General features: G+C 48.4%; 1 protein-coding gene across 2 annotated transcripts; it reads right to left on the bottom strand.

The window, feature by feature from the left end:
- Nucleotides 1-237: 237 nt before the first annotated feature.
- specc1la (sperm antigen with calponin homology and coiled-coil domains 1-like a) lies at nucleotides 238-22,790 on the bottom strand. 2 transcript variants are annotated; one of them, XM_030105055.1, is made up of 16 exons: nucleotides 22,451-22,790; nucleotides 10,999-11,161; nucleotides 10,766-10,904; nucleotides 8,509-10,154; nucleotides 7,807-8,014; nucleotides 7,659-7,732; nucleotides 6,907-7,082; nucleotides 6,645-6,808; nucleotides 6,443-6,561; nucleotides 5,829-5,919; nucleotides 5,303-5,392; nucleotides 5,062-5,221; nucleotides 4,706-4,808; nucleotides 3,418-3,534; nucleotides 3,281-3,340; nucleotides 238-2,993 (listed from the first exon to the last, which is right to left on the bottom strand). In XM_030105055.1, the coding sequence occupies exons 2-16, from the start codon at nucleotides 11,122-11,124 to the stop codon at nucleotides 2,904-2,906; spliced, it is 3,363 nt and encodes a 1,120-aa protein (XP_029960915.1). In that variant the 5' UTR covers nucleotides 11,125-11,161; nucleotides 22,451-22,790; the 3' UTR covers nucleotides 238-2,903. The 2 variants fall into 2 exon arrangements, with proteins under 2 accessions (XP_029960915.1, XP_029960914.1); XM_030105054.1 differs by lacking the exon at nucleotides 22,451-22,790 and adding an exon at nucleotides 16,236-16,372.
- Nucleotides 22,791-23,305: the final 515 nt, after the last annotated feature.

Here is a 23,305-nt window from a genome sequence, read left to right on the forward strand (position 1 = left end):
TGGAACCGCTTCCATGGAGACGGAGTTGGATCAGTTTCAAAAAGTTGCGTTCTCAGTGGATTTGAGCGTTGTTGCCCTGTAAACAGACCCCTAAAACACTAGTTTTCTCTACAAATGGCCATAAACGAGCTGTTTTCAGACCTTCGAACTGAAAAACTAATTAGATATTTTCAGTTCATCATTGTGTGTTTAAGAACTCAAGAGACGATGGTTGAGGAAAAAAAAACAGACGAAGTCGCTGTTCACTGGTTCTTTTATAACTACAGGCATTGCCAGGAAAAATACAAAGCAACAGAGAAACAGCCTTTTGTTTTCTTACAACTGATTATCGTCATAGTGTGCAGTTAATACTGTAGCTTAGTCCCTTTACGCACACACAAACACACACGCTTCAGAACACACACACACACACACTTATTCATCCAGCTTTAGCTTCACTGAGGGACTTTTTCAGGACTGCATGTAGTGTAATCACAAAAAATAAAAATAAAACAAAAAATCCCACCAGCAATCTTCAGACTGGAAAATGTGGGGTAAAAAAAAAGAAAAAAAAAGGCAACATGGAGGAAAAAGTAAAGCAGGTTTCAGTGGAATTCTCAGAGCATTTTCAAGTAAACAAAGAAGAAGAATAAGAAGTGATGAAGAGGACCACCACGGACAAACAGCGTTCGCCTCCGGGTCCCAAAACAAAGCAGCCCGTCCGTCCAGACGCGGCGGAGGAATGTGCTTCCCAGCGACTGCTGGTCTCCGTTCAGCCGGCCTCCAGCGCTCCTCAATCACTGCCCAGCAGCACAACGCCGGCCGGGCCTCGTGTAGAGACCGGCGCCACGCATTCCAGCCCGCCGCACGGCCAGGGTCCGAGTCCGACCCACCGGACGGACAGAGCGCCGCGCTAAACGCTGGCACACGAACGCATCGTCTGCAAACAGACGCAGCTTCCAGACCGGGTTAAACTGCTGTCACCAGTCTGAAACCAGTCTGGACTCTTGTGCTGACTTGAGATCAGTTAAAGGCCGACGTTTTTGAAGCCGAGACGAAAACCTTGTTTCTGTTGACAGGACTGATGAACTGATTGATCGATCGATACAGCGCGCCTCCACTGAGCAAAGGAAAACCAGCCGCCGGCTAAAAGCCTCACAGTTTCAGCAGCAGGAGCCTCGATTGAAGCTGTTAAGGCAGAAAAAGTTACAAAAAGCTTATTTCAGTGCAGCTACTTAGTGTGTGTGTGTGTTTAATAAACCTATTTACATTGGAGACACAAATAAAGCAACGAGAAATGATCAAAAACTACACAAATAAATACAGTGACCTTGGATATGTGCAGGCACAGTTAACGCGCAGCTTCCTGCAGCAGACGGAGAGGCTGCTTCGCCGGCGTCCAGGAGCTCCGATCGCTGCTCAGGGACACCGGCAAGTTCAAAAACAACCCCAATGAACCCACAATTAAGAGAATTCCCGCTGTCCTCAAACAGCCTCTCAATAAATGGAGTTATGCACCCTGTTAACGGCGGAGGGGAGGGTTCAGTTTAGCATGAAGACTAGAAAAGAGCCGCGTCAGTCTGTCTGGAAGTGAGAAAATCTGCCAGTCAGCGCCTCAAAATCTCACATCCGAATCCACGAAAACCTTCCAAACAGGAGGAATTCATTAAATACTTCAGAGCACGTCCGCCAAGCGCCACTCGGATGATTTGCAGAGCTCGCTATCGACGAAAATACCAAAATGCACCGAAAAAAAACAGACCTTTTAATGGTAGAATCGCATCAAGTTCAGTGTGCCACTGACTCCCGTGGGGTTCTGACTGGGATCAGGCTCGTTGGGCCGGCTGCTAACTGGTTTCTGACTGGTCTGTTCACTGGTTTTTCAGTACGACTGCTGAGACAGGCGAGTCTCGGCGTGATGGACGAGCTGTAACAGGATGGAACTGGGGATGCGGCAGACTCCAGGAGCTCTGTAATCTCACAGCAGATTGTGAGTGATGAGCCAAAACCAGGGAACTTCTGTTTTTCAGAATCTGTTCAAAAGCAGAAACTGGAATGTAACTATGAGCTCAATGAAACGCCTTGTAGTTTCAAGCGACTTCTCATCACCTAAGAACTCAAAAAAAAAGCTTAAAAAAATGCAGAAAGCAGACAAATGTGAGGAGGAACTCCTCCGATAGCTGTCATGTGTAACAAGGCCGGGATATGCAGCTGCGATGCGGAGCGTTCAGAAGTCAGGCCACCTTCGTGGAGTTGTGTTAGTGCAGCTCAACAACACGACGGCAGAGTCGTCGGTGAGACGTCTGTGCTTCAAACCAGGCCGCTCGTAATTCATCGTCCGTCCGGTTGAGCGAGAGGAAGGAAATCAGAAAACAAAAGAAAAGAGGAGGAAAAAAAAAAGGCGCTAACAATGTTATTTGGCAAACTCCTCCTCCAATCTTCTGCTCTGTGAAAAAGTAGCAGGAGAGCTCATTTCCTGGCCTCCTGCATCCAAACACACTCAGGCACTTAGTTCCTCTGAGGCGTCTGTAACACACCCAAACATCTGGAAGACTTGGTGCAACAAGAGAAGGATTCTTCAGTAACATCGAGGAATTACAACAACGTTCAGGTTTGATATGCAAGAAGAACTTCTGAAAAGAAAATCAAAACCTGTGACACTTCAGGGAAACTTCTCCTGGATGAATATTTAAAGTGATGCGAAATGTGAGGAAAAGCCAGAAAAAAGGCACTCGGACATGTTTTTTTTTTGTTTTGTCCGTTCTCTCCTCCTGACTGCAGACCTGCTCAGAGTCCAGCTAAATACTGCAGAGCCGTGCAGCGTGGATGAAGACAGTGGGGGGGGGCAGTGAGCTCAGGAAGGGGGGGGGGGGCGTGGCTCTGATTGTGCTGCCAGAACGGGACGGGCGGGCGAGACGGCGCAGTCAGGTCTCGAAGTATTTGTAGATGGCGGTGACGTAGGTCATGACGCTCTGCCAGTCGGGCCTCTCGGTGTGAACCATCTCATTGATGTCCTGGAACAGGAGAACACCCCCGGGTTAGACTGTGGGTCTGCAGGTTTTGACTGGGCCTGTAATGTCGCGCCGGTGTAAAAGTGGCTTTAGAGCCATGTGACCCTGCTCTGGCTGCCGGAGCGAATGCGAGGCACTTTATGAGGTGAAAAGCAGAAGTATAGAGAAAACACACCTCTCGGCCGCGGCTCATATCTGGGTAATGATTACAACAAGCAGCAGGTTTTCACGTTTTCCTCTGATCTCTTCCAGCTGTTTCACCTCTTTAGGTTCTCGTGTGCAAAACTTACCAAAGTGCATTTGATGCCGACGCTCTCCGCAGCCTGGAAGGCCAGCGTGAAGTTCCTCCTCTGTGGAAACCAAGCCGGTTAAAGTGACTCGTGAATGAACGCGAGCGCAGAGCGTCAGCGTAGCGGCGCCGCCTCACCTTCTCCTGGCTGCTCAGCTCCTGGTACGGGATGTGAGCCGGCAGGTAGGTGTGCAGCACGGCGCAGAACGCCAGGCCGTCGTTCCAGCTGCTGCTGAAGTTGGTAATGTCAATGTTCTGGAGAAAGACAGAAAGCACACACATTCAATCCTGGACTGAACTTGGCAGAACATTTGCAGTCGGAGAGGAAAAGATGGATGCGAGGCCGGGCTGTGGGCCCGAGGGTCAGGCCGCTGTGCAGCTTCACACCGAGTTATGGTCACAATAAATCCTGCCGTCACACGACTATTTAAAGTGATTTATCCACAGATAAGAGCGGCGCGATCTCACCACGGCCCCCGGAGTTTATACGAAGCGTCACGCCGGTCATCTTTTCCACTATCAGCTCTCATCTGACCTTTAAGAATTGCAGCTTTACAGCCGCCTGCAAACAAACGCTGGAGTTATATGAAGCCGGGCGCTGGGCTCCGCGCCGCGGCGTGACGCTGATCCGCCTCGTGCACGGCCCGGCGGCCAGGGCCCTGTTTTTGTCAGGGAGGTATCTGGCAGGACGGGCTAAATGTTGCTCACTTCCTGGAGAAGAGATGAAGTGCCTTGGCAACCATGACCCTCATCAGGTAAATGAGGTAAACGCCTCGTCGTCACAGGCCGATAAAGACCCTGGACTCTGCTGTCAAATCTTTTCCAGGTAGTGTCCGACTCTAAAGAGACGCTAAAAACAAAGAAAAACACAAATTACCTGGATTTTATCAGGTCAAACAGGCCGACACCGAGTCAGTTCCTCCACTTAAGGAGGAGGCCAGCAGTAGAAGAGCAGCAGAGCTGCTGTCTCCTCTGTCCTCTCTGAGCATTACTGTTATCATCAGCTTCATATGCGTATTGCATCAAAGTTTTATAAAATAAAACCAACCATTTCGTCAGTTTTATGCCACTTTCTAAGAGATCTGATATCGATTGCTGTATGCTTACAAAAAAAAAAATACAACATACGAACACGTGACGATTGTGAGGGCTGCAAAAACGTCATCTCCAGAACCAAAGGAAGAAGTTCAGAAAGTTAAAATGATTTGATGGAATCAAGACAGCTAATTAAATCGAAGTACTGATTGTAAGCACGTAACTTTATTCGACTTGGACGTGTTCTGTGATTTTCACATTGAAATGAACTCAGTTCCACTATAGTTTGGAGTCATTTCGACATATGTGGCGTGTGGGGGCGGGGCCAGGGCTGGGGGCGGGGCCAGGGCTGGGGGCGGGGCCAGCTGTGGAGCAGGTGAGAGGACGGTACCTGGTAACCCTCCGTCTTCTTCTGGCACCACTTCAGCAGAGCGTTTCTCTTGGAGCCTCCGTACTCTCGGGCCAGAGCGGACAGCGGGTCCTTCCTCTCCTCTCTGAGACACACACACACACACCACACATACACCACACACACACACACACACACCACACACACACCACACACAGAAGAGACGTGTAAGCAAACACTGCGACTCAGCTTTAACAGAATTACTGTGTCTGAAAGACAAACAGATGATACGATGAGTTGTTTGCTTAGCGAGCGAGAGCCAAGCGGCCATGTTTTTTTTTCCTGCATCACTTCCTGCAGTGTGTACGCTGACGGACTGAAGCACAGAGCGGCGGTACCTGAGGCGGCTGCGCGCCGTGGGGGTGATGGAGGCGGTGGGGGAGGAGGAGGACAGCGACAGGGGGGAGGAGGCTGCGCTCATGGCCATCAGGGAGGTGGAGGAGGCGCCGTCTGCGGCCGTCAGGTCTCTCTTGATCTCCTCGCTGCTCCGGCGCGACACTGCTCGGACGGGAGAGGAGATCCGGTTTGCTGAGCTAACCTGCTGAATGAGCGACCTGCAGAACTCGCCTGGAGCCCAACCTGAGATGGCCTTGGTGGAGTCCATGTTGGAGACCCTCTGCAGGGCGGAGGAGGGCCGGCCGGCCGAGGCTCCCCGGAGGAGGTGCTCAGCTGTGGACGCACGGCAGGATTCAGTATTTACTTTACATACAGCGCGAGCCGCCCCATCAGCCACTTCCTGTGAAACTGGAAGCGACGTGGGATCGGCGAAGAGCCGCATTCCAGCCCCTCCGAGTTCAGGGACGACCGACGCACGACGCGGACCCGCTCACCAAGAAAACAATAAATCAGGGAAAAGTAAACGGAGCCCGGGGAGGCGACGGCCCAGTCTGCACGTTCACACAAAGCACTTGAACTCGTCAGAGTGGAGACTGAACCCAGGGAACCGGGGGCTCGTTAGCTCCCTCTTATCGTCCACTCGGCCCGCAGGAAACCTGCTGGCCCCCGACGTCAGGCCCCCGGGGGAGACGCCGCTCCCTCCATGTGTCATGAGAGAGGGGACGCCGCCATTACTCGTTCGCTCGGACGGCGGCTGAACGGCGTTTACCCGGCATGCTGATGTCCGTGTAGCTGGGCCTCTTGTCGTTCAGGGACGAGAGCGGCTTGGCTGCCGACATGGAGCCGCTGATGGAGTGTCTCTGAAAAACACAGCAAGAAAAATACTGAAAACGACCAAGCAGGCTGGGAATCGAACCCGGGTACACTGGCAGTTGCCGTCTTTGTTGTTTCGGGGTTGCTATGTGTCTTTTTCCAGAGGCACCGTAGTTTAAACAAACTCAGGGTTAGGGTTATTTCATGCCATAAATCTAAAAGATATGTTATTAATAAATGATATAAATAAGTTTGAGGGGAAAGATTAAAGTAAACTGTTTATGTTGTCCCATACTGGGCTGAATGTGGGACGACACTGATTATAAAATAACCAGGCTCCTAATTTATAGAGGCCCGATCCTGTTTTCAGGAAGACGGGGATTTTATTTCATACGAGAGAAACATATGAAATCAAACTGATGTGGTTTTAAACACCAGTACTGGGAAAGTGCTGACCTGTAACCAGGAAACATCGGAGAAGGCTCACAAAGTCACACAGAGGTGTGTATGTGTGTGTGTGTGTGTGTGTGTGTGTGTGTGTGTGTGTGTGTGTGTGTGTGTGTGGGGTACCTGTATGGGCGAGACTGCGGCTGCAGGAGGCGTCTTCATGGGACTGGGACTGAGGGGGGTCCGCGGCAGCGGGGCGGCGGGGGCAGTCGGCGCCACGGCGGCGCCGTTGGACGGGGGACCTGAGTCGACATTTCAGCAAACGGTGACTCGGCTGAAAAACCTGAACCCTGACGGCGAGCGGAGAGCGCGGACGCGCGGCTACCTTGCGAGGCGCTGTCGAAGCTCTTGATGAGCGTCTTGACGGTGGGCGAGGGCTCGGAGGAGGTGGAGGACCTCCTGCTGAGGCCCATGCCTTGCCTCAGGGCGGCCAGGTCTCTCTCCACCGCGTTCATGTAGTTGTACACCCGGCCTCGCTCCTCCTCCTGCCTGAGAAGACACACACTTCGCTCAGCTCTCTCCTACGGGCCGGCGTCTGCAGAGTGTCAGGGTACGGCGACCGCCCGAGCCGCAGCTGGTGTTCGTACTTGCGGCTCTTGACCTCGTCCAGCTCCTTGCTCAGCTTCTCATTCTTCTCCTGGGCTTCCTGCAGCCGCCGCCGCAGGTCTCCAATCTCCTCCTGCGCTTCCGACTTGATGTCATTAGCAATGACAACGGCCGTCTGCAGATCTGCCTGGAACTGACGCCACTCCATCGACTCCTCCTGCGCACACACACACAAGCACACACACACGTAAATACGGTGATTAAAGTGGTGCTGATGAATCGCTTCAGCCACTTGGAGGCAGTTTGTCCTTCATCATTGATGCGGCGATGCCTACAACGCGGCTGATTTGTTTATAATTGCGCGGCTGCCTGGAGTAAACACATTAACGGGACACAGGGAAACATTAGCGCTCATTAGGAAACGTGTTTGTGTTTGATGAAGGCAAATTCAATATTTACTCTCCTGTTTGCTCTATTCTGGGTCTCTATTAAGGCCTGGGGAAGACATCTGGAGCTGCTGAGCGCTCCACCATGACCAGCAGATAGCTGCTACTTTCTCTCACTGACATTCTGTGTTTGTCAGTCAAATTTTTGATATTTATCCTGAAGAAAATGTTTCTGTGGCGAGAGCAAAAGAATCTAAACAGTAAATTTGAATCAATAGAAAAAAACCTGATATGGTAAGAGTCTCAACGAGGCATAAAAATGAAGTTTCTCAAACCTTTCCTGGATGTCACGTCATCGTAGCACCAGGTCTGGAGAGAGAAACTTAAGAGTATAACTTCACACTTACCCGGAGTCGGCGGTGGAGAATCTTAATCTCTCTCTCCATGTCGTGTTTCTGGTCCTGCAGCTTCTTCACAGAGTCTGCAGCAGACAGGACAGATCAGATCAGGGCCTGGAATCGCTCACCGAGAGGCTGCGCCGCCGCTTCCACTCACTCTCCAGGTCGGTGATGATGAGGTTGTCGTGCAGTTTGAGGGCTCGGTGCTGCTCCACCTCGTCCTCCAGCTCGAAGATGGTTTCCTTCATGTCCGCGATCTCCGTGTCCTTCTCCTGCAGCTCCACGCGCTGCTTCTCCAGCGTGCGCTCCTGATCCGCCATCTGCTGCTGCGCCTGCTCCTGGAAGTCCCGGTATTCCCTGTCCAGCTGCACACACAGCGAGGAACAGCCGTCAGCTCATCGGCCGTTCTGAGGTGCAACACATTTACCGGAGGACGAAGCAGCTTCAGCACTGGCAGATTCATAACTTTAAGGTCACATTAGTGAAGTATGACCTGCTCTAGCTGAGTTTGTGATATTTGCAGGATGAAGTCTGATCTGATCCTGAAGCAGTACAATCTGCACTCATCTCAGCGACCCAGAAACATTCTAATTTAAAGCTTCATTTAGGTCAAACTATTAAATCTGGCCTCTCAGTTCTTGATTAAACGACTGCTCCACACGCCAACCCTGATTTTACTTCCTGTCCTGTACGGCAGTGTGAGCGAGAGCAGCTCTGATGGACGAGACCAAGCAGTTCAAACTCTGCTCCTCACAGGGCCTCTGCTCGCTCAGCTGCAGCTCTGGAGTCGTTCACTCAAATTTTAATGCTTTTCTGTTTTATCGACTGTTATGAAGTCATTCGCCGTAACCTGACTGACCTTGCCGAAGGCCTCCTGCAGGCGGCCGAGTTCGCCGTGCGCCTCCTCCAGCTTCTCCTGCGTCTGTGCAGCTTTGGCCTCGGCCTCCTCCTTCCCCAGCCGCACCCCCTCCAGCAGCTGGCAGATGTCGTTCTTGTCGCCCGCCGTGTGGAGCGAGTACAGCTCGGCCACCCGCTGCCGCTCCTGGTCCAGCTGGGCGCGGCAGCGGCTCAGCTCCGCCTGGTCGCTGCTCACCGCCGCCTTGTACTCGTCCAGGGCGGCGGCCATGACGCTCCGGTCCTGCCTCTCCGAGTCCACGATGCGCTCCATCTGGTGGTTCCTCTCCTTCAGCGCTCCGATCATCTCCTGCGCCTCGGCGTTGTCCTGCTCGGCCATCTTCAGCGTGTTGGACAGGTGCTGCTGCACGCCCAGCAGCTGCTCCCTCTCGAAGCGGGCGTTGTCGGCCAGGTCGGCGTAGCGCTGCTCCAGCTCCATGTAGCGGCCGCTCTTGATGTCCTCCTCCAGCACGTAGGAGACGTGGTGCTCGTCCAGCAGCGAGCGCAGGTACTCGATCTGCCGGCCGTACAGCTCCAGCTTGTCGCTCTGCTGGCACAGCGAGTCCATGAGGATGACCTTCTCCTCGCCGAGCCGCTCGTTCTCGCCGTTCAGCTCCTGGGTGATCTGCTGCAGGTCGGCCAGCTCCTGCAGCGTGGCCTGCAGCTCCTCGGCGGTGCTGTGCTGGTTCTCCTCCATCTGGTGGATGCGCTCCGTCAGGCAGGCCACCGACACCTCGCTGGCGTTGCCGCTGCTGCCCCTCCGCGAGCGCTCGCGGCTCGGGGCGCACTCCGACTCGGACGAGGAGGAGGCTCCCGAGGGAGCGTCCAGGGCGTCGTCGCTGGAGGTGACGGCCTGGTACACCTCGCTGGACTCGCTGTCCAGGTTGTCCGCCGACCCGCCGTGCTGGTGTCCCGTGAGCAGGTCCTCCAGCGAGCCGGGGGCGGAGCCCTCCACCGAGGAGGTGAGCGTGCCCGTGCCGCCGCCGTCGCTGTGGTGCCCGCCGCCCGCCGCCAGGTCGGGGCTCAGCGAGGCGTAGCTGAACAGCTTGTCGGATCCGTCCAGCCTCTGCTCCAGCGAGAAGCCCAGCGCGTTGAGCCGGTCCTTCAGCATGCGGTTCTCGCTCTTCAGCAGGTTGAGCTCCTCCCGGATGGCCTGGTTCTGCTCCTGGAGGAGGATCAGGGTGGACTCCACGTCGGCCGCCGTGATGGCCGACGCCTGCGGCTTCTCCTCCTCGCCGGCCTCTTCCTCCTCCTGCTGCGGCGGCGGCGCCTCCGTCCCGCCGATGCCGAGCTGGGCCCTCATGTCCCGCAGCTCGCTGCGAAGGTGGAGGATCTCCACATCTTTGCTCTTCGCCAAACCAAGCAGGTCGTTCACTTTTGACTCCAGAGCCACCTTGTCGCTGATCTGACCGTCCGATTTGGATTTGCTCATGCGGCTGTCGGCGTCTGCGAGGACGTGGCTCCGGGAGCGTTTCCCAGAGGCTCCGTCTCCCGCGATGGTCCCTGAGACCAGCTGCTTCTTGGCAGCCGAGGTCCGGGACGTCCGGAGACGATCTCGTGACGAGTTTGGCTCCTTGGAAGTTGAAGATGTTGTACGCTTGGATGAAGTACCTGATGAGACAAAAACAAGCAAAAAAAAAAAGATTCTGCTTTTTAATCCTGAATCGAAAGAATTAAATTACTATCAAAAACTTTCTCAGTTCCTGAGATCAAAGTGATTTGACCTCTGACAAGTAAAAGCACATCAGATCATCCATGAGTCAAAGTCGGGTTCTGTTTCAAATTTAAATTCCAACTACACCTGACCTTTGACCTCATCAGGCCATCATTTTCACGAGAGCGAATACCCGTGGTGAACCAGACATTCCTCTCAGGTAAGATCTGTTCGCTGTGAGTTCCACCTTATTCCACCAGAACCTTTTCATTTTCAGGTTTGAGCAAAAAAAAACTCAGAATATGTTCTTGATAGAAAACCCACAAAAAATGAGTTCAGTGTTTCATGAACCTTTTTCTACAATGGAAATTCATCTTGGAGTTCGAGTTATAGTCTTTATTTTGCTTCTTTTGCGATTGGTCGAGATTCCTCCAAAACACCCGAATTTAATCAATGCGTCGTTCTGATTCTCCTCAGAAACACCGAACACACCTGGATGTGATGGACCAATCGCTCAGAGCCATTGACAACCTGCAGAGAGGAGAGAACACCGGGTCGATGTTACTACCTGATGTCGTCTTTGGCTTGCTGTCTGCGTTGCCGGCACTGGTGCCGATGGAGGCGGTCCTCTTGCTCTTGGTGACGCTGCTATTCGATGCAGGATTTCCTCCGGCCATGGCTGCTAATAGATCGTCGTTACTTTTCACCTGACGGAACAAAAAGTCAAAATTTTAACAGAGTAACAGGAAAAAAAACACAAAACAAACAAATGCATGTGCTGCTGACTGTGCAGGTCTTCACCTTGGACAGAGGGGCCGTGGCGGGGCTTTTTGTTGCAGGTTTCCCGGCTCCGGCCGCCGCCGCCGCCTCCGTCTTGCCCCGGTCTCCGCCCACCTTACTCACCGCTGGCCGCACCGACTTCTTCATACTGAGCTGTCCGATGCCGACACATTTACAGCTCAATCTGCACTCGGAGGAAGGAGCAGGAGGAGGAGGAGGAGGGGGAGGGAGGGGAAAGGTGGCGTACGTCAGTGCAGCAGAGTGATAGCTCCAGCTTTCCATGGAAGAGGAATTCTTTCCCCCATCGGTAGAAAACACAGAAACCACATCAAACAGTCGAGCACTGCGATGGAGCGCTGTCTGAGCTTTAAATTTAACCCACTGGAGTTGGTTTTGAGAAGGCTGGCCTTTTCTCTCAGTGCCTGCAGTGATTACTGGAAACATCACAGGTGAAAAATGTGGTTTGTTCACGCTTTAACCACTCATGGGCGATTTGGTCTTTGCTGCTGTTGCATTTGGGGGCTGTTCAGGCGGCTGCAGGAGACCACCCCACGCACAGGAATGCAGGGTGAGCGCTGGAGGCAGCCGATGCCTCCACTAGATGGCTCCCACGCGTTTGCAACGCCTCCCTCGGCTCAGGCTCCCTGCATCCGCCGGCTGCAGCAGAGATGACACCGATAAAGGTGGCGTGGGCGGCCGCCCGTCCTGCTGCTGACGGCGAATCAAGGGAGTTCTTATCAACCGAGGACGCAGGGGGGCGAGGCGGGAAAACGCATCTTTCCCCTCACGGCGGCGAGCGACCGGCAGAACCAAAAAAGGGAAAACCAGATTCCAGATCACAGTGAAAGCCGGCATGCTTCCAGAGGCAAAAATGTGCGTCCGTTAAGTCGGCCAGTCCGCGCGTTTCATCTCCGGCTGCCAAGCGGTGAGTTAGTGCCAGTCGTGTGCAGCTTACAATCATCACAGCTTTGTTTAAAACGACCTGACAAGCCAGAAAAAGATTCCCAATAACTGTTTAATCTGGACAGATTCTCCGGCATACTTCGCTGAGCCTCGGTTCAAAGAGTGTCTTGAATTAGTAACAGATGACACAGATATATTCCCCAAACGCAAACGAAGCATTATTGGCTATGATGGAGTTGCAGCTTCACCAGTAAACTGTGCTGATTTGGCAGAGAACGGCGTGCTGAGGCTGACCGTAACAACAGAACAAAAGGCTTTATATGTTCAGGTCTGAGCAGAATCCGACTGAATAAGAGCGCAGCTGGAGGCTCCAGTAAGTACTTTAGCAAAGACTTGGACTTGTTGCTGAGGGGAAAAAGTGAGCCGACGTGAGCGACTGTCCACGAGAAAAGAAAAAAGCAGAGATCTTCCTCGGAGCTGCTGTCTTCCGTTTAGACACGGAACGAAAATAATACAACAGCAGACCTGAAAGAGAAGGAAAAGAAGCTGCAGCTGGGCCACAAATGCTCCCATAATCATCTGACTGAGCCTTTCTTCGAGTCTGAACAAATTACTCCGAAACGAATCAATATTTGGATGTTTTGAGTCAACTTGTTCTTTATGGCATGCTTACCGAAAAGTCCAAATAGTCTGAAACTAACCCACGAAAAAAGATGCCTCCCTGATGTATTCCAGCTGTATTCCTTAAGTGAAGGTGTTTCTTATAATCTCATACAGCTTGAAATATTTATCATAACAATTAAGAAGCTTTCTAAACAACAATATACAAGTCAGCTATCTGTAGTTTGGCTGCAGGAGAGCAGAAAGAAACCACCTTTCTGTAAATAATACGGCGGGACTCTGCAGCTCGCAGGCTCCTGCGGTGCACAGGTGTGGTTTATTTACTGGAACTCACCAGAACGTCATTTTCACACACCCCAAAGCATGTCCCTTTTTTAAAGCACCTTTTCTACTTCATTAGTCTTTTTTAAAAGATAACAGGTAGTTGTTCCCCCCACCAGCACATAAAAAGCCTGCTGACCAGACCTTTTATGGCGGCTCTGTGTCATGGTCGTATTTTAGGAACATGTGTTTTCTCATGCCTACACGCTTATCGCCACGTTTCGGCCAGGCCAAGACATTAGCTTGCGTTATTTATGCGCTGCGCCTTCAGGGTCCCAGATGAGTACTTGCTCCAAGCGCATGAGATCACTTTATAAAATGAAGGACTTGAAAAGGCTGGCCAGTATTCGGGTCACGTAAAAATGTCTCTTCAAAGTTTAAATGTCTGCAAATAAGTATTTAATAAGACATAATTGTGAAAAATAAAAGGAAATGACTTCTATTAATGCACTTATATACTTAAGTCTGAGTTGAGCTGATGACAAGAGACATGCGACATGCAGGAAAACAGAACCATCATCAGTGGAACTGTGAGTAAAATGGAATAAATGGTGAAATGGGCTCCATTTTAAAAAGCACATTTATACAACTTCAGTAGTTTGTAAGCGTTTTACACTTACTTAATGCAAAATTTTCAGTCACCATTAGGAGTTCAGTGTCCCTGAGACACATGGACAGGGGGAATCAAACCATCAGCTGTTTATTTAGGTAGAAAAACAAGCCGCTCCATAAACTGAGCCACACGTCTTCAATAGAAAGAGGGCTACTCTTTATGTAGCGGCATCATTCGCTCCGGAGAGCAACGAGAATCTTCCGACATGCGTCACTTCACAGAGCCAGAGGACACAAGATCAAAAGAGTCTGGACGCAAAGTGAGACGGACGCAGCAAAAAGCAACAAGGAGACCAGGAGCAGGGGAACAGGGCAAAATAAGTCAAGGAATCACGGACGAAAAGACAGCAGCTCACCTTCACACCCAAGAGTTAAAACATGAAAACACGCTAGGTTTGAAATACAGTCCTGTCCCGACAGAGGACACTTGTCTGAATAAAGAGGGTGTTTGAGATGGATGAATGTCTCCTTTAAGTAAGCCACTTCCTGTGTAGTATAAATCCCATAAATCTTTGTGTCAGAGTTACACACTACTGCAAACTCAGAGGACGGGAAGGTTATCCAGAGACAGCCTCCACATGAAGACGGCAGAGCTGAAAGGTTCACTGTTCAGTCAGAGCTGGACTCAAAATTATTTATGCAAACTGGTGGGAATCTTAAAATAGAAGAAAATAGACCGATGAGTGAAGATACTGTTCTGTTTGATCAAGTCTGAAATGAAAGAAGGTTAATAACACCTCAGTGACCCCCAACCCACAATTTTAAACCTCTGAAAGTGCTTGTAAAAAATAAGATCCAGTACAGAGCCGGTGCCTTCAAGCCACTGATATGAGACTGTTCTGTAATATAAGTTATTCTTTGACTGGTCTTGTGAAATACTTTGTATAGTAGGCGCTCCATCCATTAAAGATCATGCAGGTTAATCACAGTCTTTCCATGACTGTTTATTCATCAGCTGCTAGAAATGATATTCCACATCTTAACCCCCCTGAATCCTACATGATAATCCATAAACCACACTGGCATGGTGATTAAGAGCATTTATAGATCATGGAAACAGAAAACACTCTCTCTTTCAGTCCCCTGACAGGGTTTACCGAGTAGTCAATATTTCACCAACATTTTCAGAAAGTAAATATTTTTTCTTCAGCTTCGGGTTTTGTTTCAGATTGTTACTGTTCAATTGAAAAAAAAAAAAAATCTTATTTTTCCAACACTGCTGACTCGCCTTTACTGATGAAAACAACTAGTCTGAAGTGTACCGAGGAATACTGCCAAAAACAAAACTCGTTCAAGCAACAGAAGTGGCTCTCGCAGCAAAACAATGATCCAAAACATCCCAGCAGCCTGTAGAAAGAATTCTGTGCTCATGAGAACATCAGAGTCGCTCAAAGTCCCTCCCAGAGCCCTGTCCCACATCCCAGAATGCACCTACGGGGTTACCACAGATAAATACATGGCAGCTGCTTGATTCTCCATGGATGAGCTGAAATTAGAGAGAAACTTTCAGCACAAGCATCACAGAAGCTGCAGGATGTCCTCTCAGACATCAGCCACAACAGCAGAACGAAGTTCAGTGAAGTACGCACAACAAGACAGGAAACCTGTGAGAAACTGGTCTACATCACTGAAGATGTGTTTGTGAGAAAGCTGTGGATTTGATTGACATTTTCAGGACTGGAACTCACTGCATTCTCAAAGACATCCATGCTAAAATCACAAGCTGGTCCAGCTGCTGGCGCAAAAGGGGCAAATTTTCATTTGACACAGTTTGACTGGTAGGAAAAAGAAGGAATATGAAAAAGCGCCAATATAAATGTTTTCACAGTATTCGGTACAGAAGGATCGTGTGTGGCAGACGGCAGTCCTGCAGCGGTAAGCACCAAAGACCAGATTCCAAACAGGAACATTTTTCTGTAGCGTTTGCATGGTTTCCCTGTGCATCCAGGTACTCCGGCTTCCTCCCACAAAGCCAAGGCACCTGAAGTGGCTCTGAAAGCCTCCCGCCTCGGGACTCCATCTCCGGGTCAGAAGATGGGTGGACTGAATACACGGGGCTAAAAAGGCACTGCTGGGCTTCTTGTGGTGGTATTTTTACTTCCAACACTCATGAGCTCTTAAAATATGGATGTGGGAGACAGAAAAGACAAGAAGAGGCTCCGACAGCCGTCACATCCTGTGTTTGGTCTGTTTACAGGACTCAGGCTTGTTTTGTGTTCAACAAACAACTGCAGCTCCTCCACCATGTGAGCAGCCTCAATATCCTGGTGGAGGATCAACTATTTGAAAGCAAATACACACACAGATATTACACCATCAATTTGGGAAATGGAGCCAAGCCCCGACTTCACAATGTGCAACTCATCGCAGGCATTATTCCATCATCTGTCTTTCTACATGTAATTGTCCCGCATGTGTTCCCACTTAGAAATCTGTACATATTCAATTATTCATAAACACATGTGTTTCGATAGCGCGGGGCGTTTCCCCCCGCCGAGTACTGACATGTGCTCTCATCGAAGCGGCCAGCTTTCCGAATAGCTGAATGTGTGTCAAAGCAGATGTGCGAGGCGGAGAGCGGCGCTTTTCACTGGGCCTGAATAGCGCAGGGAGCGCAGGCTGGGGACCGGCAGAGTCAGCAGGCTTCGCTTTCACTCTCTCACTCCCAAAAACAACACACTCTTCACTGGTCTGACTCCACTATCTACTGCACAAAAAAAAAAAAAACCCAAGTGGATTTTACTGGAAGAACCGATTTCTATCGGAAACAGAAAAACTGGAGGGGGATTTTCTGCACTCACCTGCTGTCTTTCATTACTTTGTTCCCCTCTTTAATTAGTCTCATTCTGTTGGGAAAATACCGGCTGAGCTTCATACGTTGGCCTGATTCGGCTGTGATCTCAGAATTTGATTAGAAGTGGATGTAGGTTTGGACGCCTCTGATAAAAATCATGCATTCACACAAACACACGGATCTCATTCCCTCCGCTCTCCACAGGTTTGTCCCTCACTGCTGCCGTGAGTCTGAGCATCTGCCGTCGATTACCCCACTACAAACAGCCCTGTTTGTGTGACACACAAAAACAAACATCCCTCCCTCCCGGTGACTTCACGCTCTCACATGATCTCACACCACGATGCGCTCATGTTTGAATGTGCGGCGAGACGGCCCAGAGGGACGGGGACAGAGTCCACCAGTCTGTCTGAACCGTCCACGTTCTGCCAGGTGATTCCAGAGACGGCTGCCGCGCTGTCTCACACTGCAGAAAGTGATAATGAGACCATTCAAACGCAATAATTACATCAGTTACTATCACTGAAGACACGCACTGAATACCTTAGTGGATGACAGACATGATGGTGATAAGATCTAGAACGACCGGAAAAAGACAGAACTGCAGACGGCAAAAAAACAAAGAGACAGACGAGCGAGAGACGACAAAAACTGACTAAAAATGACAAATACTGACAACAAGGCAGCACAGAAGCACAAATGCAACACAAAGACAAAACAACAACAAAACATGATGCTAACTTACCAGAAAGTGATACAAAAAGACCAGAAAGCATGTAGTTCATAAAAGTCTCAACAAAGTGACTCAACAGTAAACAGACTAAACAGAAGTAAAAAAAACAAAACAACCAACACTGAGTGCAGAAGAAGACCAGATGACGCCAAAAGCGTCAAAGATATCCACAGAGGAACACAAAACAAAGTCAAATACATGGAAAATGACCAAAAGAGGCAAAAAAAAATGAGAGAGAACAGTTGGAGAATGACCAAGACAGTCCTCAAAATGAACAATTTAACAAACAGAACAATCGACACTTCCAAAACAACCCTAAAAAATAAAGAGCACTATTAATATAAAATGACGTCTTGCCGTGTAAAGTGGCAGCGTCAATGCTCTCGAAGAACCGTAAAAGAAAATCAGCACAAAGACACAAAGAATGGAAACACAATAATGAGACTGTTAAAACGGCTTTAAATAGCTGCATCATTTGTGAGTTACTGAGTCTGTCTGTTCAGTCAGTGTGTCTTTGTTGTTTCCTTGTGTGCAAAACTTCTCAAACAATCAAGAATCAAGGTCAGAAAGGGGTGGAAAATATAATCGGACGTGAATATATGATGCTATGAACACAAAAACAGGAAAAGAGCCATGTAAAGGTTAAAAAATACAGCAAAAAATGGTCAAACATCTATAAGATCCGAACAAAAGTCAAGGAACACACAGACAGTTGGAAAGACGATTAGCAGGAGAATAAAAATGTGACAGAATGAGCAGCAAAGGAGAACACCGCCATGAAACCACCGCTCACGGAAATCTTACATCAAATACACAGAAGCATGCAAACTGACAAAACCCCGAATAGAAAATGTTCCAAACATAATAATGAAATGAGGTGTGGCTGCGCCTGAACATAAAACAACCATAACAATAACAAAAGCAGATGCGGGGCTCCCAAAAAATCCACAATAAAAAACAGAAGGGTTTCAGAAAGAAGCAATTCACTAAGAAAAAGTGACAGAAAGGTGTCAGATCATCAAAAACACATGCAAACTACTTTAGAGAAATGTGAAAAACAGCAATGGAAGATTAAAATAGTAACAAAAAGGGAGACAAAATAAATTAAGTGATGGAAAAATATCTCTAAGTGGAAGAGAAAATAGAACTGGGCTGTCAAACATAAGGCTCATGGTCCAAAACTGACCCCCAATCTGGCCACGCCCCCTCGTTGTGAGAGATTTTTTAAAGTTTCCTCAGAGTAGTGGACACAACACCGAGACCCGAGCTGAGAAATCAGTGATGCTGCCAGGGTGAGTTTGTAAAACTATGCAGAATCTGGACATTTGTCGGCATGTTTTCCCAAAACGGATCAATAAAACTGGCTTTATGGAAAGACTGCAGTCATTTTCTACTATAATTGTTTAGTTTTGAGAAAAACTTTCCATCATGTATACTCTGCACCACAATGAAGAAAAGGAAAGTTAAGGTGATTTTGGCATTATTTTACCCCTCCGGCCTGCATGTGGAAAATAAACCGAAATGAAGAACAAAAGTGGCAGCAAAGAGACGCAAAACGGTCAAACTAGAAGAGAAGGCATCAAAAAACTAGTCTGGGCTCATCAAAGAGATTAAATTTAACACAAAATGTAGAGAAAAAGTTCAGACTTCAGCGCAGTGGACCAATCCGAGTTGGTTGAGGAAACCATGTGCCTGTTCAATACATAAATACGTAATGAGTGACGGCGTCCTGATCAGGGTGCAGTCAGGGGCATTTTGCATTTATGCGAGTCCTCTGAGCCGTGCAGCGAAGCCAAAGCAGGCCGCCGGACGCCGGCGGGATTCGATTTCAGTGTTAATGAAAGCCACGGCTCCGAACAGAGCGCTCGCTGTGTCCGCTCGGAGACGGCCGGACAAAAGCTCGAGGAGAAGAAACAGCCGGCCGAGACGGGAGGCGGTGGGGGAGGTAGCAGTCCAGTAAATACCCCCACCCGCCTCCCTCGTCTCTCCCCTGCCTTATTCATGCTTTAACTGCGGGGAGGCACTTCCTTGCCATAACATCAGCTTCCTGTGGTGGCGTCTCCCATTAAAGAAGAAGAAGAAGAAAAAAAGCTACTGCGATGTGACTGCACAGGGAGAAGCAGGCACCAGGCCGCCCGAGACACAGCAGCCTCCGTCAAAACCTGAATACGTCTCACAGCGATTCGTCAAACTCCACATTCACACCTTCGAAGCATCCACAGACATTAGAAACACTTCAAATAAGGACCATGCATTTGTGGGATGAGCAGCAGAGCTGAGGGTTGAGCTTCCCACAAGCGTTGCAGCATTTAAACATCTACTAATGCAAACTTTCTCACTTTTCTTGTGTGGTTTTTCAGTTATGCTGCACTTCTAAGTTACCTAAATACACGTATTTCCTCCGCTTCAGGGCAAAGTTTCCCAACTTTCTCCCAAATTTCTTCTTAAAAGCAAAGCCAACAATGACATGCTGTTCATGGTATCCCCTGGAAAGTGAAGTAAAGACAGAGCTGAGGAATATTCCCTTCATTCCAAGGCATTACAGAAACCCTCCTGGCTTGTTGTTTGCGAACCTGCACTTCACTTTTAGTACTTCTTAAAGAAAGAGCAAACAATACGTGGTGCTGTTTAAACATCTTAAACTCACATCTTTAGTCTGGTTTTTGTAACTTGCAATTTCAAAATTATATGTCCGATTGTTTGTCTGTTTACACGAGACTCTCTTCTTGTAGAAATGTCTATTTATCATCCATCCATCTTATCTTGATCCAGCCGAGGGTGGCGAGGCGCCGGCGTTAATCCACTTCTATTCGCCCTCCTCTTCATTCTTCATTCCACTTTAATCCAACACTTTTGGTGCAATTTACATCTCAGGGGCTTTTTTCTTTTATTATGGTACATGCACGCACACACACTAGCATTTATAAAAGTCTGTGTGAAAACTCTGCGTGTGTGTGTGTGTATTACCCTCTTTTCTGGGCTTTGTATAACGTCAGGGTGTCAAACACATTTTCGTTCGGGTTCTACATTCAGACCAGTTTCATCTCGAGGGTCTGGGACGGTAAAATTGTTCCACAATAACCTTCAATCATGGGTCTATGGACCTTATGTCTGACACCCCTGCTTTAAAGAATTGTAGCCTACCTGTAGAACCAACTATCCACCTGCCACATGTAGAAACCCACAGAAGACGACTGAACAGGTTTTTATTTAAGTAGAGCCACAGATCTTGTTTATCTGGGGTGTTTTTAATGTCTGAAGCAAATTTCCAGCCGCACCATCAGTTCAGAGTGTGTGTGTGTGTGTGTGTGTGTGTGTGTGTGTGTGTGTGTGTGTGTGTGTGTGTGTGTGTGTGTGTGTGTGTGTGTGTGTGTGTGTGTGTGTGTGTGTGTGTGTGTTCTACATTGTTCTGGGCTGCACCTCCACTCACAGCTCTGCAGATGACTTCAGTCCCCAACCTGGGACTGCTTCAGGATCCAAACACAAGGGAAGCCCTCCGAGGGGACTGAGACCACCGCGCCTGTCCTGGGAAACACCCAACAGCAACTTTACACCCAGGAAACCGCCGGCTAACTGGCTAGCTTTGAGTGTGAGGCATGTGAGGAATTTCAATGAGTTTACCTCCTGTGTGGCAACAAGGCTTCAAAATAAAACCACACAGCCCAACATGTCAGCCCGGCTTCAAAACCTCAACTGACCGGCAAAGATCACCGAGAATGAAGCTCCGACACAAACACGAGGAGACGCAGGAGCTACTGGTGGTCTCACATCACCGATTCACACGATAAACAACTACCATCGCATGTAACACAACCATAAGGCAAAGTCTGAACATCAAGCCAATAGCAGAGGGAAAATACTCAAAGGAGAGAGAGGTAAGAAAAAAAAGCACACAACCTGACAAGCTTTATAACTCAAATATAACAAATATGCAAAACAAATTCATAAAGATGTAAAATTCACAATTAATGTGGAAAAAAACCACCTAACACAGCAAAAATGATTAAATCAAAGTGAAAATTGAACGAAGCAACCAAGCCAAGAAACAAAGATATGAAGCAAACAAGACACCAGAGTAAAAAAGAAGTGTTCAAGATGAAAACAAACCACAACAAAAGTCAAGAAAATGGTGAATAAGACTAGGAATCTGGTGTAAAATCATTCAAAAACAAAGACTGGTGAAACAACCAAACTGAATCCAGAAAAAAATTAAAAAATAAACAAATAGATGCAAAAAAAACATCTACAAATAGAGCCCTGATAATCCCAGCATAACAGAATCAATGCAACCAGCTTCAAAGACCAAAAACTGAAAGATTCACCGCTGAACTGAAGATTCACCGCAAAACTAAAAAGATTCACCTGATTGAAGAAAACCACAGAAACTCCTGCTTGAAACTGTCAACACTGGAGATGTGATTTTTTAGATCATGGTTTTGGAGCTGCTGGCATTTTGAATTCTTCCTTCAAGTGTTATCTTCTGCTTTTTGAGATGCACATTTTAGTAAAATTAAATGAATCAATTAAACTATTTTGGGCATGACTATACTGTAAAATAAAAATACTGCAGATTAATGATATTCATAGGAAAGTATTTAGATGTGCTAGATGCCATTCAAATGCAAACATTTTTCACCAGCAATAGTGCAATTTAACCTATTATTAACAGTGAAAACCAGCTCAATAAAACATTCAATAAGATTGAAATGAGTAGTGAGTCCATTTATATCTTATTCAGGGCACACAAGTGGTAAAGGTTTATGAATTTGTATTTATTCGTTCAGTTATAATCCTGTACTTTGACAAGCTGAGGTTTGTTTCTGGTTTTTCTCTACATTATTACAAATGAGTTGCACCTTTTCCAATATTTATTTCACTGTTTTGGCATATTCATTCTAAGTTTAGTACAGCTGTGGTCATTTCTACATTGGATATGCATCTCTTCAAACCTGCCAGATATGTGTGAGCCTCTGTAGTCGTTAAATTAAAATCTTTTCCTGTTTCTGATACGAATTGAATGAATTACTTTCGACCACTTCGCCATTTAATTAGCCCTCTTCTAGCTTGTGTTGGATCGATTCCTCATTCAAACCGACCTCAAGAGACATATAACCATCCGTTTAATTGTATTTTCATCCCATTTTGTGTGTAATTTCTGTCTTTTCTCGCCTCTTGTGACTTACTTTGAAACCACTGACAGCATCGCTCGCTGTGTTTTAGCTAGCTTAACATCTGAGCTAAAGTCTACTCTCAGGTGAAAAACAACAACTGTACGACTTATAAAAACGGACTGAATGAACAAATCAAACCGGAGCATGTGTATTTAACTTTACAGAGAAAACACGCCTCTGTTTGGTGCTCCAGAGTTTATCTGAGCTGTGAGAAGCGGCGTCAGAGCTAACGCGGCTAATGCTATCATGCGGCTAACGGAGCTAGCATCGCCGGCAGGCAGACCGCGGACCGTCCGTAACCGGAGGAAACGTCCAAACCTCGGCCGCTGCGCATCCTCCACGGCCCGCTGGAGGTCCGTCCATCCGCGGTGGCTCTCAGCCCCTCAGCCTGTGGGACTCGGCGGCAGGGCAGCATCGGTTTCAGATGTCAGCTGGGTCGGCGCTGGCAGCGGCCGGATGATCCTCTGCCCCCTCCCCTGGTTGCATCACCTCAGCATCAGCCTCCTCCGTGCCGGTGCCGCCGCCGCCGCCGCCGCTCCGCTGCCTCCCAGCACCGCTAAATACCCAGAGGTTCCCTCACAGTTATGCCCAAATTAGTCCCGAAGTCTGCACGGCGTCTCATACACGCTTTATTAGTTGGAGGCAGATTATTGTACCATCCAGGGGCGGAGTGTTGGACTTCAGGCCCCCTGGGCACAAACTAGTAAAAGCCCCCCGAAGCCCCCCACCCACCTGTCCCACAAAGACACACAAAACACACCCACAAACACACCTCGACTGGCGTGTGTTCGTTTTTATAACATTTAATGAAAATTAGTATTGCTTTCCATTGATTTCTGAGAGTTTGCATGTTCTCCCTGTGTGTGTGTGTGTGTGTGTGTGTGTGTGTGTGTGTGTGTGTGTGTGTGTGTGTGTGTGTGTGTGTGTGTGTGTGTGTAGGTTGGCTCCCACAGTCCAAAAAATGCAATTAGAGATCATATAGAGATTAATTGATGACAATAAATTGCCAGTGTGTGTATGGTTGTCCTGAATCCGATTACTACCAAATAAACTACAACCCTCTTTATTTATTTGTATGACTTTATTGTTGCTTGTTTTGTTGAGTTCGTGCTGTATTGTATTGTTGGATCATTTGTTTTTTCATTGTCATTACACAAAGAATACAATGAAACT

This window comes from Salarias fasciatus, chromosome 12 (genome assembly GCF_902148845.1).
Source record: "Salarias fasciatus chromosome 12, fSalaFa1.1, whole genome shotgun sequence".
NCBI lineage: Eukaryota > Metazoa > Chordata > Actinopteri > Blenniiformes > Blenniidae > Salarias > Salarias fasciatus.

What these genes read in the sequence shown, in the direction of transcription:
- specc1la (XM_030105054.1), bottom strand. Translation starts at nt 16,309, where the DNA reads ATGAAGCTCAGCCGGTATTTTCCCAACAGAATGAGACTAATTAAAGAG. An exon ending in CTCCACCAAGGCCATCTCAG is followed by an intron (nt 5,222 to 5,302) that starts GTTGGGCTCCAG and finishes CCGTCCGAGCAG; the next exon opens with TGTCGCGCCGGAGCAGCGAG. An exon ending in AGCTGAGCAGCCAGGAGAAG is followed by an intron (nt 3,341 to 3,417) that starts GTGAGGCGGCGC and finishes TGGTTTCCACAG; the next exon opens with AGGAGGAACTTCACGCTGGC.